Source organism: Cimex lectularius, unplaced genomic scaffold, assembly GCF_000648675.2.
Source record: "Cimex lectularius strain Harlan isolate CLEC.00 unplaced genomic scaffold, Clec_2.1 scaffold46, whole genome shotgun sequence".
NCBI lineage: Eukaryota > Metazoa > Arthropoda > Insecta > Hemiptera > Cimicidae > Cimex > Cimex lectularius.
Genome location: NW_019392654.1, coordinates 696,743 through 712,986, shown reverse-complemented (window position 1 = coordinate 712,986; position 16,244 = coordinate 696,743). Strand labels below are relative to the sequence as shown.

At 36.9% G+C, this 16,244-nt stretch overlaps 4 protein-coding genes across 7 annotated transcripts; 2 read left to right on the top strand and 2 right to left on the bottom strand.

The window, feature by feature from the left end:
• Nucleotides 1-9: 9 nt before the first annotated feature.
• Nucleotides 10-3,702, bottom strand: LOC106672848 (guanine nucleotide-binding protein-like 3 homolog). The gene is made up of 11 exons (XM_014404590.2): nt 3,561-3,702; nt 3,392-3,493; nt 3,027-3,331; nt 2,832-2,967; nt 2,522-2,776; nt 2,378-2,465; nt 2,136-2,322; nt 1,937-2,079; nt 411-627; nt 197-353; nt 10-128 (listed from the first exon to the last, which is right to left on the bottom strand). The coding sequence occupies exons 1-11, from the start codon at nt 3,577-3,579 to the stop codon at nt 25-27; spliced, it is 1,713 nt and encodes a 570-aa protein (XP_014260076.1). The 5' UTR covers nt 3,580-3,702; the 3' UTR covers nt 10-24.
• A 217-nt stretch (nt 3,703-3,919) lies between these two features.
• On the top strand, nt 3,920-5,074 carry LOC106672850 (pre-mRNA-splicing factor 38A). The gene has a single exon (XM_014404594.2). The coding sequence runs from the start codon at nt 4,024-4,026 to the stop codon at nt 4,984-4,986; it is 963 nt and encodes a 320-aa protein (XP_014260080.1). The 5' UTR covers nt 3,920-4,023; the 3' UTR covers nt 4,987-5,074.
• Nucleotides 5,075-6,171: 1,097 nt separating this feature from the next.
• Nucleotides 6,172-8,635, bottom strand: LOC106672849 (regucalcin-like). 2 transcript variants are annotated; one of them, XM_014404593.2, is made up of 7 exons: nt 8,333-8,525; nt 7,971-8,152; nt 7,560-7,760; nt 7,300-7,503; nt 7,071-7,183; nt 6,851-7,018; nt 6,172-6,761 (listed from the first exon to the last, which is right to left on the bottom strand). In XM_014404593.2, exons 2-7 carry the CDS (start codon nt 8,134-8,136, stop codon nt 6,666-6,668), a joined length of 948 nt encoding a protein of 315 aa, XP_014260079.1. In that variant the 5' UTR covers nt 8,137-8,152; nt 8,333-8,525; the 3' UTR covers nt 6,172-6,665. The 2 variants fall into 2 exon arrangements, with proteins under 2 accessions (XP_014260079.1, XP_014260077.1); XM_014404591.2 differs by lacking the exon at nt 8,333-8,525 and adding an exon at nt 8,542-8,635 and having other exon boundaries at nt 6,173-6,761.
• LOC106672852 (small integral membrane protein 20) lies at nt 8,547-15,360 on the top strand. Of its 3 annotated transcripts, none has more exons than XM_014404595.2 (2): nt 8,547-8,649; nt 15,056-15,360. In XM_014404595.2, exons 1-2 carry the CDS (start codon nt 8,560-8,562, stop codon nt 15,254-15,256), a joined length of 291 nt encoding a protein of 96 aa, XP_014260081.1. In that variant the 5' UTR covers nt 8,547-8,559; the 3' UTR covers nt 15,257-15,360. The 3 variants fall into 3 exon arrangements, 2 of the variants coding, with proteins under 2 accessions (XP_014260081.1, XP_024080337.1); XM_024224569.1 differs by lacking the exon at nt 8,547-8,649 and adding an exon at nt 10,397-10,490; XR_001341312.2 differs by lacking the exon at nt 8,547-8,649 and adding an exon at nt 14,546-14,927 and having other exon boundaries at nt 15,056-15,148.
• Nucleotides 15,361-16,244: the final 884 nt, after the last annotated feature.

Sequence of the window (16,244 nt, the reverse complement as noted above, 5' to 3'; positions counted from 1 at the left end):
AACCAAGAATACTGAATAAAATATTTATGTGTTCGATTGAACATTAAAATCTGTTTCAAAGCTGTAGTTGTCACTATTTGAAATGTTGAAGTTTTCCAATACACCTGCTAGTGATGTAGCTTCCCTTTCTAAAAAATATTGAATAAATAGATTAATATATTGTCTTTTTACTTTATTGTAGTAGATTTTTTTTTACCTCTCCTTCCTTTTTCTTTTCTCATTTTTTTTGCCTGTATCTTTTGAAGTTTCTTGTTGTCAAGAGGGACGAGCCTTTCCTTGGATTTATCTTTAAGATCGGTTTCATTTTTTCTTTTAACGCCCCTCTTTTCACCAATGGCGACATCGATCCCAAGCTGATAAAATATTTTTATTAGGAGAAATTACATGTTTTTAAAATTATACTTGCATACCAGTCCTTGGTTGTCTTCCTCCATGGCAACAGTCATTTGTGTTGGGGTCGTCTGAAAAGCCTGCCCTTTCCTGGATTCTTCTAACTCGTTAAGCAAATCTATTTCCATTTTTTGACAGCTGTTTAGATCAAATTCTTTACCCATTTCGCTGACTATTGTGCTGCTAATATGGTTTTCTTCAACTTCAGGAGGTACAGTGTAATACCTGATCTTTCCTCTGTAATAAGTTCAAACATTCAATAAAAAGCTGCAAGCAATTAGGGTGAAAGTATAAAGATCTAAATTACGTATTGTAAATATTATTTTTGATTAACAATAATATAATTAAACTTGGAGTAAATATATTATGGCTAGTGCTACTGTAGTACTTAAGGCAGCCTAAAGATTCTATTTTCTCTAGTTTGTTATGTTCAGTGGTCAGTGTTTTGTCAATGTGTTCTGAGTGCTGGCCATTTTGGAAAATCATTTAGACAATGGATGCCAGGCCTCATTGAAACAAAAACAAGTTCATACTTTTTTTTAATAATGCATGACCATGTTCAATCTTACAGTTAATATATTACCACTTTTTCATTAGTTTTACAATGTTTTATATATGTACAATTTATGTAAAAACTTTTAAAAATGCATATCAACTATTAATAATTTGATTTTCCTCTGTTAATTCAGACATACTGAAAATTCAAATTATTTTTGTGGTCCTTTGAGTTTCAAATTATCTTGACTGCATTATTTTAAAAATTAGTGGCATGTTGGGGAAATAGCTCCATTCTATAGTCAGAATCATGGAACGATAAATGATTGGGGGGAGCAAAGATGGGAATAGCAAGTAGGTATCAAGCATAACATTGACAGTAGTTCACAACGGTTTTGTTTTCTCATGCCAATATAGGTCATTTAGGAGTCCCATTCTAGCGCACCACAAGGATAGATCAGTGGGTACTACAATATGGGATCACAACAAAGGCTTAAAATGAACTTTGGACCACTTTGACAATAGTACACTACGATGTGTCAATGCCCCAGTGGTTCTCATTCTGAAGAATGAAAAACTGCAGCTATTTCTTACATTGTAGGTTTGTTAAATCTACACACAACCATTAGTACACTACCAAGAAAATGCAAGTTCAAGTTAAAACTTTCATCTTGCATTGCTTTAGCTGCAGTCCTATATGCTTCAGCATAAGAGTTTTGAGACAAAATGCCATCAAGGGCTATCAAAACCGCATGGTCTATTTTTTTTTTTTTTTTTTTTTTTTCTGGGTGACTGTTAAAATTACTAATTACACTTAATTTTTTAAACTGTTACTGATTAAACTGAGATGTGAAAAAATGTTTTCTGTTTTGACCTTAAAAATAAATAGGTAAATAAAATTTATTTAAACGTTTCTTGAAAATATGCAGATATTTAATTATGATTTCTCCCCTTTGTACTTCCTCTATCTTGGATATAGTGTACATCGTTTTACACGGAATATACTGTAGTTAATTTTTGATAGAGGTTAACACATTTGTTAATGGCATACCTATTCCAATCATCGATCAATCCCCTAGCAGCCGCTTCTGGATCAGGAATTCCTCCTTTCTTAAACTTGCCCTGTCTTTTTGCCTTGAGCACAAAAAATTCTTGGGGTGTTTCATAATTGCCTATGTCATAATGCGCCATCATCTACAAATCAATTTAGTGAGAAAAACATCGACACACAACTTGTTTATAAAGCATACCTGATCTTTAGTAGCTCGTTGAAGGATTGCTAAAGCAGGGATGTACGGGTCTACTAAAGCCTCGACCTTTACAGCATTTTTCAAAGCTACGACGGCATCCGTCTCTGTACCTGTGCTAGCAGCAAATACTAAGCCAGGGCTGTCGAGTAACTTTATTTTCGAATCCAGCTGCACTTCTTGCATTGTCCTAAAAACAGCAGTTCGCTAAACATGACCAAAATATAATTTTACCCAATACTTACTTAGTCACTCCAGGCACTGCACCAACATTGCAAGCTCGGGACCTTTTCAGACTGTTTATAATGCTGCTCTTTCCAACATTCGGCAAACCTACAATAAATACTTACAAATCATCGCACAAATTAAAATAACCATATGTAACATACCGACAACACCGACTGTAATTGATGTTTTGATACCCTTATTTCGACAGTAATTAGCCAGTAGAGACATTAGCAGTTCTGCACCGACACACGATGATACTTTGAGACACTTCACAGCCTTACGGTGCTTTGCCTTGGCGAACATCATCCTCCCGAGGTTGCTGTTCTGGGTCTGTGTACTCGCTTTGAAAGGGATCGTAGGGAAAGATCCCCTCAAGTATTTAAGCCATTGATCCAAAACGTTTCTGGGAACAAGATCTGAAGAGATATTTGAATTCAAAACCATATTAAAAGAAGGCTATATCAAATTTACCTGCTTTGTTTAGAACAATGACAAGCCTCTTGCGACCTCTCGATTCCACAATGGCTTCCTCCACTTGCTTACACCTTGTACCCAAAGGATCCCGTGCATCGACCACCTCCAAAACTACATCAGCAGCTTCAACAACCTTGAAATTTGTTCAAACAGTAAAGAAGAACATTCTTAAAATAACTGAGATCATATTACCTTTTTAAATTCCCTATAGTATGCTTTGAGGGATCCTTCTTTTTTTGTGAAGACAGGCTGTTCATCTTGGAGTAGAGGTTTGAAACTCTCGTGAATCTGCTGTTTCATCTGCGCATTATTGACCACACCTTCAAGGCCTCCCTTGGCCTCCAACTCCTTCAGTTTCTGCCTCTCCTCTCGCCAGATTGCCCTCTGCTTCAGCCTCTCCTCCTCCTTCCGCTTCTTAAGTTCCTCCACCTCTTGCAATATCTCATCCTTGAAAGGGCAAGCCTGTGGAACGTTTATCGTCTTCGGCTTACCACTCTCTGCAAACGATTAAATGAATCATCTCTAAAATAGAAAATATATAATAGAATCTCCATTACTGTGTATCTTCTTCGCCTCCTTCCTCTTCTTTCTGTTGTGATCTCTCACTTTTTTCTCTATCTTATAACGCAACCTCGCAGACACTCTCTTGCTATTCTTTTCTGAAATGTTCGTTGTCAATGTTATTTTCACAAATAAAAAACATTTAAATTTAATAACTAGACTTACTTAAGCAAAATTTGGCCATTTTCTAATGATTATTGTGATAATGCAACACGTTTTATAACAAAACTACCCTTTAGCTGTTCAATTTAAGACAGCCGATCAACGTGCACGAAGTGACACAAAAGGAGGTTTTAATGACGGTTGTTGGTTGCTGACTCTAGCCATGCTAGACGGGAAGCGCATCGATTCTAGAAATATCGATACATTTATGTTTATTTACCTTATACCGTCTAACATAAACGTATGTATTGGGGGAATGGTGTAGCTTAAACATTAATCTATTCTGATTCAGGTTTTTGGAAAATAAGGAACCCAGTTTATTAATTAGCACACCGGTCGAAGGGTGGAGACGGTTGTAAGGGCCGTTGTAAGCTTAAGCTGTGAAACCTTCGCACTGTTATTATATGTAGTCCGCTTTCGGCTTTGGTTTTTCGTTCGTCCGTTTTTGTTTTGGTGAACCGGAATAATGGCAAACAGAACTGTAAAGGACGCGAAATCGGTGAGGGGGACCAACCCGCAGTTTCTGATAGAGAAAATCATCAGATCAAGGATCTACGAATGCAAGTTCTGGAAGGAAGAGTGCTTTGCTCTTTCCGCTGAGCTGATCGTCGACAAAGCGATGGAGCTGAGATTCGTCGGCGGCGTCTACGGAGGTAACATAAAGCCTACGCCCTTCCTTTGCCTTACGTTGAAAATGCTGCAGATCCAGCCAGAGAAAGACATAATAGTCGAGTTTATAAAGAACGAAGAGTTCAAGTACGTCCGGGCGTTGGGTGCCTTTTACATGCGGTTGGTCGGTACGTCTATCGAATGCTACAAGTACCTAGAGCCGCTGTTGAACGACGGACGCAAATTGAGGATGCAGGTGCGCGATGGGTCGTTCCAATTGATTCACATGGACGATTACATAGACAATCTGCTTCACGACGAACGGCAGTTTGATGTCATCCTCCCTCGGATCCAGAAGCGACACGTGCTGGAAGAGGCGAACGAGCTGGAGGTCAGGGTTTCGGCTTTGGAAGACGATGCGGAGGACAACATGGAGTCGTCCGACGACGATGAAGCCCCTGTGGAAAAGCAACCGCCCAGGCGTGAAGAGAGGAAACGGTCGCCCCTCCGATCAAAAGATAACGAAAGAAGCAAGGACCGCGAAAGGAAAAGAGAAAGAGAAAGGGAAAGAGATAGGGAAAGAGCGGATCGTGAGAAGCCGAGGGAACGCAGAGAGGAAAGAAGGGAAGAGAAACATCGGGACAGGAGTCGGAGCAGGGAACGCAGACACCGGTCACGTACTCCCGAAAGGAGGACTAATCGCGAAGGAAGAGAACGGAAAGATGACAGGAGCAAGCGGAGGGAACACGACAGGGACAGGCATGACAGAGAAAGCAGAGATGAGCGTAGAAGAGATCGTGATCGTGAAAGAGCAAAATAGTAATAAGCAATTGTATATTTATCGTCTGTATATTATTAATTATGTACATATATAATAATTTTATATAATAAAGATTTTTTGACTATTTTTATAATAATACTTTTCTATGATTGACATTAGGACAGGTGGTTTACACTAGACATTAGGAATAATAGTTTGTTAAACTAGAAAAAATATATTTTATCACATTGGTAAATGTTAGGATAAAGAGATTATGAAATGGGCTCCAATGCATCGTTTTGCAGATATAAGTAAAATAGTAGATATCAAATTAAAAATATTCAGTAATTTTCTAACCAAAGACGAATAAAATGAATTTTGAATGTTTTGAGTTTCATGAAGTGCAGCTAAAGCAATATAATTTAATTCTCAGAAGAATAACTGTGAAAACAGATGACTCGATTGTTGTGGTGGCTCAGAATTTTATCAAAGGAGTTTTTGAAATTTCTGAGCTTGGTCTTGGGTAAGGATGATACTGTGAACAAACCCCTTTTAGTAACTATATATAACCCCAGCATAAGAGGAAACTATTTAAATGATCTGTTGTGCAGGGGACTGTTTAAAATATATATTTCTCATGGCTTCCCTCGCTCGGCCAGAGAGCAAATATTTAAACACCTTTGAGTTAGATCTGAAAATACGTGACTTTGCACCCTGAGAAATAGATATTTTAGAACCAAAGATATACTTGGGATGAGCCTTCAGGCCTTTGTTTTCATTGACAACCTGTCTGCTACATCAATGGGGTTGATCTTTCTTCATTATACAAGGACTCCTATATTAGGTGGCTTTGTGCTTTATTAATTGCCTTTCATCGCTTATATCATCGATTTAGGATAAGAATGTCTATCAGTGCCTTTAAACTTTTTATCTTATATCGCAGGACTTACAATTAGTAATAAAAAGTTTTTTAATATTTTATTGCAATACATTTTGGGCTATGTCTTTGGTCGTTTGTATCAATAACACATATTTGCATATTTTACTTTAGTTATTTATTTTTTAATTTGCAGACTAATTTTAAATAGGTGTAGGGCACTAATTCATTTTCTCTCTCTTTCCTCTCTACAAATGTGTACAATGATGTTTTTGATGTACATAATTTTTTCATAAAAGTTTTTATATATTTAATTGTGTTTTATAATTAATTAAGGTTTTTCACCTCAACTAAAAACCTTAATTAATTGTAATGATTTAATTGGTCAAGCGGGCCACGAAATTAGTGAATATTGTGTTTTATGTTTCATCACAATCTGTCTAAAATTTAAAAAAAAGTCCAAATTTTAGTATAGTTCTGTAGTGTCGGAGGAAAAAATTGACTTTCCAATTCTTTAGACTAAATAAAGTTAAAAAAAACCCTTACAAAAAATTTTGTTTTTATATTTTACTTTGAAGGCTGCCCACTGTGGTTGTGACTTGGCACCTTTCAAAGATTCAATATTTTTTATAATATATACATACAATTTTATACTACCCTTTGTTTATCAATTGTAGCACTATTATATTGTTTCAATTTATATACCAAATTTAACTAGGTGTACATATGTGTAAATATATACTAATATGATTAGATAAAGTAAAATTATTTGTACTGCTGCAACAATATAAATAGGACGGTATATCTTCACCTTATTAAATTCAGCCTACATATTACAAAAATAGTACAATGGAAACATTATTTAAAAATCATTATCATTATTGTTATTAAGAAAGCATGGTGAAACTTCTTGCCCTCCAGAGTGGCCAGCCGTTGCCAAACCTGTTACTGCAAATGTCTACAAAAATTTGTTTTATTTATTCATATATTGTGTTAAAGAATATATATGTTAGCTTTTTGCTTTTGTTTATTTCCATTACTACTTACCGCTCCAGCTAAAGGTTGTTTTTTTCTCAACTCTGGGTCAAGCTCTATGTACATTGTGGTGACATAAAGGGTCGAAAGGTCTCTCCCACCCCAGGCGACAGATGTGACTAGGTCGGTTGGCAATTCGACATGGGACATTAGAATTCCGGCAGAGGATATTTGTATCACCTCAATTAAAAATAAGTCAGTTTCTTTTAACAAAACATCTTTGTTGACTTACCTGGCTTCCATTCCAACATGCGACCCACAAATTTCCATCCCTGTCAATTGTCATTCCATCAGGAACACCTCTTACATTATTCTCTTCAAAGGCAAAGAATTTCCGTCTCCCACCTTAAAAGAAATTTCAATTAATTAAGGATTTTAGTTGAGATAAAAACCACAAAAATTAGTGGACTTAAAAGAAATGTTAGATCAAAGGATGGAACTAAATTGAAACACAAACTTACTGGCTGCCCCTGTTTTTATGTTGTAATCAAAAACATCAATTCTTCTTGTTGGAGAGTCGATATAGTACATGAGTTTCTCATCTAAACTCCAAGTAATTCCATTAGAAATTGAAATATCATTAAATTGTTTCGATAGTTTACAGTCAGATGAAACTCGGTAGAGAGACCCTTCTCCTGGAGCAGGTTGCTTTACAGACATTGTTCCTAGAATAATTTTATGAAATAAAAAAAAACATATTTCTTGACTACAAAATATTTACCTATCCAAAGCCTCCCTTCTGTGTCTGCTTTCCCATCATTGAATCTATTGTTGGGTTTGTCATTTTCCACAGAAAATCTTTTGACCAGAGAGTATTTTCCAGTTTTCCAGTCCCAGGTCAGAACCGAAATGTCTCTGCCATATCCCAAGGCAAATTTAGACCTTTCCCCTTTTATCGGAATGACCACATTGACTGAGTCATCTAAAAGTAAAATAAAAATTAACAATGATCACTAATTTGGATGTGCCAGAAGCCCCAATGGTTAAGTATTGACATAGTGACATCCTTGCATCCTTGGAAGGACCCCCAATTCCAAATGGGCTCTTTTTACCAGAACCCCAAGGCATGATATGATCCCAACCGTTGCCCCATAAAACAAAAACAAATCACTATGATTTTTTACTTATTTACTTAGTTGAAGAAATGTATGGGTGCTGCTTTCCGCATGGTAGCGATGTACAGCCTTTCCGGCGATGTCAACAAAATAGAGTGCCTGTTCTTCACAATCCCAGTGAGGGCCTTCGCCATGGGCATTCGGTTCCACCACCGCCTGGTATACTACCATTTTACTCGACATTTGACTTTCTCCAAATCTAAAAATTATAGAATAAATTCTCAACATCTCATGTTACAATTATAAGAAGAAAATTTCAAAATTTTTAATTAATATACATCTCACAATAAAAAATAAAACATCATGTTCTCTTTGCTACCTATAAAGATTCAAGATAATAAACTAACTCTGAAAAATTGACAAGTTTAAATTTGTTTACCAATCATAAAAAGACAGCAGATTTAAAAATAAAGTAACTAAAATAAATTTTAAAAAAAGTGTTAAAGTGAACTAAGGTAATCAATTTAGCTAGTTTAATAAATAAAAATTAAAAACAATGCAATTAATAGGACATAAGGCAAAACAAGGAATGATTTTCGTAAAAACGTCGACTGGCGCGTCAGAAGAGCTTGACAGGCGACGACTTACCCGTTCGTCGAGTAGCAGATGCACAGAAGTAGTAACGGGAAGAGCATGACGTCGAATTGCAGAAGGCGTCAGCGGTCGGGCGAGAGTCAAGACCCTGCAAAGTGCAAGGTATGTCGAAATAGTCGAGGGACGAAGTCGACCGGGCGTAACGGGGCGAATGTCGAGTGTCCCCTCCCGGAAACGGCCGAAGACGAAGGACGGCAGATTTCTTAACATTCGTTCTGTAAATTTGCCCCGGTTTTCTATTACGCATTTTAAATGACTGAATGAGAAAGCACTTCCAGACTGGAACTCTTGCGAGTTCTCTTCACATATTATTCTTCTCTAAATTTTTCCTCTCCTTTTTTGTTAAAAACAACAGTTAAACAGTTTTATCCACGCTATGAAGTAAACCGGTTAATCCCCGGAAATAATCTTTACAACATCCTACAAAGTCTCAACAGACTATAAAGGAGAGGAAGAACTCAGGAGAGCTTAAGATACAGTGATATGGTATAAAGATGGCCTCAAAACAAATGAACAGGTTCGTGTTTTTTTTCCCCCGAACGCATTAGAGAAGTACACTTCGGTCTTTCAAGCAGAAATACATGCCATAAACGCTTGTGCCCTAGAAAATCTTAAAAGAGATTACATTGGAAAAAAAATACTCGTAAAATCTGATAACCAAGCAGCATTAGCATGTAAAAAAATCACATCAAAATTAATCATTGAATGCATTCAAATCTCTAAAACCTGGGGAAACACAACCTGATGATATCTGGGAGCCAGGGAACAAAATAATTTGGGGACCATATATAGGCCCCGAACCTACAGTTGGGAATCCCTAACTATTTTACATTATTATATCATAACTTCAATTATAATTTATTAAATTTTATAAATGTACTTTTCTATTTTTCTATTCGTTGAATATTTTCTATTATATTTTTCATTTAAATTTTAGTTTACTTTTCTACACTTTGTACATTTAATAAAAGGGTGTGGCTGTGTTAAATAATTGACTAAATAACACTCTCACTAATGATTATTTTGATTATTCCTAGGACTAGACTAACGGTTACTAAACATCACACACAACTTTTTTTCTTTCCAAAAGGTAGATTGGGGATGAGGCCAGGAAAACAGAAACAACATTTATTTTCTTGTCGAGCTTTCGGCAGAATATATCGCCTTCATCAGGACTTCGAAAATAATCGTTATATTATATGAACAGGTACATGTGTGAATAACGGATAGCCGGATGATATTCTGCCGAAAGCTCGACAAGAAAATAAATGTTATTTCTGTCTTCCTGGCCTCATCACCATCTACCTTTTGGAAAGAAAAAAGTATTTTTAAACTGAGAAGGCTGATCAATCACCAAAGAAAATATTAATCACACACAACTCTCTAATTATGATATTTCATAACTTCTCCATTTTGGAATGGAATCCACAAATGGGATAAAACGGTCTTACATATTTATATTTTGTATCTTTATTATTGCTTAAAGCTAAAAAAAATTACAATTCTTTTTTTTTTCTTTAATCAAAAATGAATATTCTTTATGGACTCAACTTATTTTATGTGACTATTACCCATCTACTTAGGTTAAAATATATTTTAACGCTAGGTTTCGTGGTCCGCTTGACCAAATAAATTCTTTTCAATTAATTACGGTTTTGGTTGAGACACAAAAGTGTGTCACAAGCGGGATTCGAACCCACGACCTTCGGCTAAATACGACGCTGCTCTACCAATTGAACTATCGTTACTTCGACCAACTCGGACATGGAAAAATGGCAAAAAGAAGGGAAAATTCAAAAGGTGGGGTTGAGATGGGAAGTTAGTGTCCGAGTGGATCCAAGTCACGATAGCAGATTAGCAGTTTATTTAGCAGAGTAGCCGAATAAAAGAGCATAATGTTACTTTTTGTGCTAATGGAATTAATCAGTACAAAAATAAGCAAAGTTAGTATTTACTGTTGACTGTGACTACGCTAGCTCGTAATTACCTGTAATTAATGTAAACAAATTGTTGGGGTCATTCTGGTATTATTTAATTTTTGTCTATTTTTAAACGGTTATTTTTCATTTAACAATTTGCTAAAAACTAGAGTGGATTTATAATCTATGTATAATAATATTAAGGTAGTTTTAAGTAGTGTATAAGCAGGTGAGAAGGTGCGATCGGCCGTAGGCTTAGTTGCGTACAGAGTTTTTGATAAATCGGCGCGGAGAGTGGGGAGACAAGTGCGAATCAGTGCGACGTGTTGAAAACGAGCGTGCGGGCCTGCGGAAGCGTTCCGGTCCTTTTGCCAATTTTCGGCGTCTACTCTCCATCGCATCTTCGAGGCTGGGAGTTCTCATTGTACGTCTGTGCCAACTCACTTTACGAGTTACTTCGCGTACCCATTTATTATCTGCGGAACTGAGAGTCAAGTATCTACAAACTTCGTGGATCATCTCTTCATTCCAACATCTAGCTCCATCTTTTCCATTTCCATCCAGCCTGCAACGTCTTGGACACTAACACTCGGTCAGATCATTCCTTTTTATTGTATATCTATTAGTTATATTAATATCTTCTTTTAGTTTTACATTATTAATTCTATTACCATAATTGACCTGTGTTATTGCATGCAATTCTAATTCTTCTCATGTGAATTTATAGTATCTGTTCTTATATGTTTATATATTTTTAATTACAACTTGTATTAACATTATAACTCATTATATAAACTCAATCCTGCTCTCGTTATTAGCAAATTGTTGAATCAATATTATATTAATATTAATATAATTAGCAAATTATATTAGTACGTCTAGGAATTGGTTTGTTTGAAGACATCATACACCTACCATCAGTGTGAGGGGGTCATTCGTGGAAAACCGGTAAAAATACATTAGAGTTGGGGATATCCTAAATCTTGTGGAGCCCTGATTCAAACATTGGTCCTCCGGGCCGGATTTTCCTTGTCTGACCTCTTCTCCTGTCTTGGTTTTTTATCGTCTTTATCGTCCAACTAAATATTTTCTTTTCCTAAATTAATTTCCAGTAAATTTCTTCATCAAAATGACTGATTTAACGCTCGATCAACAATCCCGCGTGTTGCAGAACAAACTTGGAACAATTTATCGGGAGATAAAATTGATTCGAGAGAGTGCCAAACTGCCGAAACGGACATGTCCCAATTTCCCACATTTCGAGGAAGATACTGTCTTTTAGATAAATATTTTAATGACTATTCCAATGCCTGGGATCGGCTACATGAAATATATATCCTTATGGATAAGGATTTTCCTCTATCAGAAGACCTTTTAAATATTGTCACAAGTCACGTGAGCGAGTGTAACACGGTATTTCATAACGTCATGAATCCTATTCCGAATCCACCTGCTGTACCCGGAGCAAACTCTACCTTCTCAGACTCTCAGAACTTGTCTTCGGCTACAATGGCACGATGTCGATTGCCAAAAATAAACCTTCCGTTATTTCAAGGCGAAGTGTTGGAATGGCCTGCGTTTAGGGACATATTTAAATCCATTGTACATGACGAAGGCACATTGGATGAGGTGGAAAAATTCCATCATTTAGTTGGATCTTTAAGCGGAGAGCCCCTCAGAATCGTTTCAACCTTCCCAATATCAGCAAATAATTACCTGGCTGCCTGGACAGCCCTTAACAAACGATATAACAATAAACGATTTTTGGCTTCCGCCTACTTTCACAAAATTGGAAAATTCCAACCTTCACTAAATCCAGAACCTTCCAACCCTTACTACTTACGAGCCTTTTTAACAAATGTTGCTGATAGTTTCACCGCCTTTAATAATTTAAAAATAAACAATGAGGCTGACTATTTGAAACTTCAGATTGCTTTGGACTGTCTGCACCCCGAAAACAGACGGATGTTTGAAGAAACGCAACAAGGAGAGGAATTCCCAACTTACTCTTCATTAATAAATTTCATTGAACAACGGTGTCAAGCGATGGACTTATCAGAAACAGTATATCATATACCAACAGGACCTCGATCCACATCCCGCTCCTCTAAGGTTCTTGCAATTTATCCTGAAGCACATAGCAACTCAGCAACCACTGCATATTCAAAAGAGAATACCTGCCCTAAATGTAATAAGAATCACATGCTCTCTCATTGTTCATCTTTCCAAAAATTGAGTCTCCCTCAAAAATTTAATTTTATACGGTCGAAAGGAATTTGTTCCAATTGCTTGCGGCTTGGCCATTACTATTTACACTGCCGCTCATCATACAGCTGCTTCCACTGTAAAGAACGGTACACACCACTCTCTCCTTCATAACGGTATAGATAACCAATTGGACAATTCAAATCAGGAAAGTAGTTCTGATCAAAAGATTTGCTCTTCAGCCATTTCGGATCAATCACCTGTCATAAATTACACATCGACCGGAGTTGTAGGCTCCGTTCATGAAAACAAAAATGTTCTACTCGGCACGGCGGTAGTCCATATTAATGACTGGAAAAATCATCCCCAGCCAGTTAGGATAGTCATAGATTCAGGGTCTCAATTTTCAATAATAATGACTGGTTGTGTCAAAAGATTAGGTCTTACGTGGTCGCCCTTCAGGAAGACCATGAGTGGAATAGGACTAACCCGTCTACCTTCCTCTAAAGGCATTGTTAAAGTCACACTTAGCCCTACTACAAATATGCAAAAGAAGATCATTACTGAAGCGATTGTTATGCCGTCATTAATTGATAGCTTGCCCACAGCTAGCTTAAATCCATCTATATGCGAACAATTTCATTTTGTTAATTTGGCCGACGAAGAATTCTGGAAATCACGTCCCGTAGACTTTCTTCTAGGGTCGGATCTCTTGCTTCAAACAATGACTACGGATGCAATGGTAAAAATTACAGAGGATTTTGGATCCCTACCCACTATATTTGGACATGTAGTCGTGGGAGTTCCACCACAACAACTTTCGACCATACCATAAATTGCTTGTCTATATTACAATGTCCTCCTTCTGACACTATCATAAAACCTTTCTGGGAGATGGAGGAAGTAACGGTTACAACAGATTCCCATCCAGATGATATAAAATGCGAAGATTATTTTAGATCCACGGTTCAACAATTACCCTTTGGCCGGTATACGGTTGCTCTACCCTTTCGAGATCCCAGCTTGACATATCCAGACGCACGGTTATTTGCCATCACCTGCTTTCATAATTTGGAACAGAAATTTCATAACAATTCCGAGTTGCATGGCGAATATAAAGAATTTATTGCAGAATACATAAGCTTGGTCCATGCGGAACGTACAACTAATCCCTTCACATATGTCATACCTCATAACGCAGTTTTTAAAAAGGTATTTGGAACTGAAGGTCAAGGCAAAATACGTGTTCTATTCGACGCATCTATGTCTTCAAAAACTGGCTCCTTAAATAATGATTTGTTGGTGGGACCGAAACTTCAAAAATACATATCAAAAATAATCCTGAATTTTCGACGGCATAAAATAGGTTTCTTAACTGCAACAGAATTGGATTTAGCAGTTGCACATCTAATTCGACGCATGCAGTATGAATCAAATTGTGATTTCGATTTGAACACATGCATTTATTCAAGGTTCAGAAGTTTGATGGTATTTAAAGATCCATATGGTGTGCTCAGGGTGGGCGGTCGTTTATCCAAAGCAGCATTTTGTTACACGGTTAAACATCCAGCGTTACTTCACCCTGATGCTAAGCTTACATTAATGATAGTCGATAATGCCTACTTACAAAATTTCCATTTGGGTCCTAAGGCATTACAAGCTTATCTTAAGGGTATGTACCACATATTTCGAATAAAAAGGCTGGTAAAGAAAAAAGATTGGAACTGTCTTCGCCGATTCAAATTAAAGAGCAAGTCAAATAGGCCTTTTATTGGTGACCTACCTATATCACGAGTATCACAAGGAAGGGCCTTTCTCTCAGTAGGGTTGGATTTTGCGGGCCCATTTACTATTAAAANATCATATACCTACCATCAGTGTGAGGGGGTCATTCGTGGAAAACCGGTAAAAATACATTAGAGTTGGGGATATCCTAAATCTTGTGGAGCCCTGATTCAAACACAAATAATAGATTTGATTTTAAATTAAATAAATTGAGTGGTGCATTAAATTTCTCCATCGGTGAAGATCATTGTTTTTTCTTAATATATAACTAATAAATTGATTGATCATTGATAAATTACGTTGATAAATAAATATATTGTGGGTATTTAATTAATTATTGTAATATCCATTAAATGTAACTAGTACTTAATCAAACGTAGTCCAATTTGTCAGTATTGAAATTGGAACAACGATGACGTTTTGAACGACTCTTTTAGTCTTTGGTGTCCTGACGGGGAGGTTTCACACCAGGTCCGGAACAGGATTATTTCCAAAATTCCAATTCTTATTTGTCTTTTTCTTTTTTCATATTCTCGTTCTCGCCCGTTTGGGGTTCCACTTGATCCTGGCCTTTTCAACTAACGATGACTTCTGAAAAGTTGAAAGGTTGGCGCTACGCGGCTTTCGTCTCCGGGATTGTGGGCGCCATCGGCATAGCCCTCTACCCGATAGTCGTATCTCCGATGCTTTACCCGGAGGAGTACAAGCGGATTCAGTCCGTCGGCAGGAAGGATATCCGCCAGGAGGACATCCAACCTGGCAATATGAAAGTTTGGTCCGACCCGTTCGGCAGAGGATAAGTAACGCTCAGAATAAACGGCTAACAAATTACCTTAGTCATAAATATAAATCATTGTTAATAAATTTTTGCTGTACATAATACATAATAAAGATTAAAAGTACAGAATTTTGTTTCTATTTAGCCATAGTCGTAAGTGTCAGTCTGATATTTGTGATAGAATCGAGTTCAGTTAGATTTTATTCCATTATATCACACATATGTTTTGGAACATTTTTATTGTCGAAAATGTCGACTAATCTTTACTTAAAAAACACGTTTTGTCAAATTGTATAAAAATTCATTTATGTTTTAATGGTCTAATTAACTGTATTATTTATTTCAATTAAATATTCTTTTTATGTAAGGTCTTGGTTGAGACGAAAAAGCTAGTGTCGAGGGGGAGTCGATTCACTTCGATCCACTCGGACATCAACTCCCCATCTCAACATACAATCTTTCGCATTTTACTATCATTACTAATTTTTAATGGCATGATGAGGAGTTGGTGTGCGAGTGAATCGAAGCCACGATAGCTCAAGTGGTTAGAGCAGCGGCGTATTTTGCCGAAGGCCGTGAGTTCAAATCCCGCTCGTGACACTAACTTTTTCATCTCAATCAAGACCTTCATAAAAAGAATAAAATCGTTTTCGAGATACAATACCAAGATCCTCAATCCCATTTCTACAAAAAGTAGCATTATGCCCTTCCTAGCTACGCCTAAATATCGCTTTCAGTTCATCTTTTTCCTTCATTGATTCTTATTCTTAAACCTTTTTCAATGGATCCAGTCAGGCATTTGAATGAGTATGACAGTATCAGGGTCATAACATTATTAGAGACAAAATACAGCCAGCGCTAAGTCGCCAGGAGGCTGAAGATATATAACTCTACGATAAGGGTTCTTCCGCGAGAAAAAGGGCGTCATACTAAGTCGACTCTACAGGGTCGACCTAGGTTTACGAACCGATGGATCCGTCATCTGGCTTTACGAACCACAGAATTACGAG

Coding starts and splice junctions, on each gene's coding strand:
- LOC106672849 (XM_014404591.2), bottom strand. CDS start 8,588: ATGCTCTTCCCGTTACTACTTCTGTGCATCTGCTACTCGACGAACGG. Junction 7,761..7,970: donor CCATACATTTCTTCAACTAA/GTAAATAAGTAA, acceptor TTTTACTTTTAG/ATGACTCAGTCAATGTGGTC. Junction 7,504..7,559: donor AGAAGGGAGGCTTTGGATAG/GTAAATATTTTG, acceptor AAATTATTCTAG/GAACAATGTCTGTAAAGCAA.
- LOC106672848 (XM_014404590.2), bottom strand. Junction 2,080..2,135: donor AACGAGCTACTAAAGATCAG/GTATGCTTTATA, acceptor ATTGATTTGTAG/ATGATGGCGCATTATGACAT. Junction 354..410: donor AGGAAGACAACCAAGGACTG/GTATGCAAGTAT, acceptor ATATTTTATCAG/CTTGGGATCGATGTCGCCAT.
- LOC106672850 (XM_014404594.2), top strand. CDS start 4,024: ATGGCAAACAGAACTGTAAAGGACGCGAAATCGGTGAGGGGGACCAAC.
- LOC106672852 (XM_014404595.2), top strand. CDS start 8,560: ATGCACAGAAGTAGTAACGGGAAGAGCATGACGTCGAATTGCAGAAGG. Junction 8,650..15,055: donor AAGACCCTGCAAAGTGCAAG/GTATGTCGAAAT, acceptor ACTTCTGAAAAG/TTGAAAGGTTGGCGCTACGC.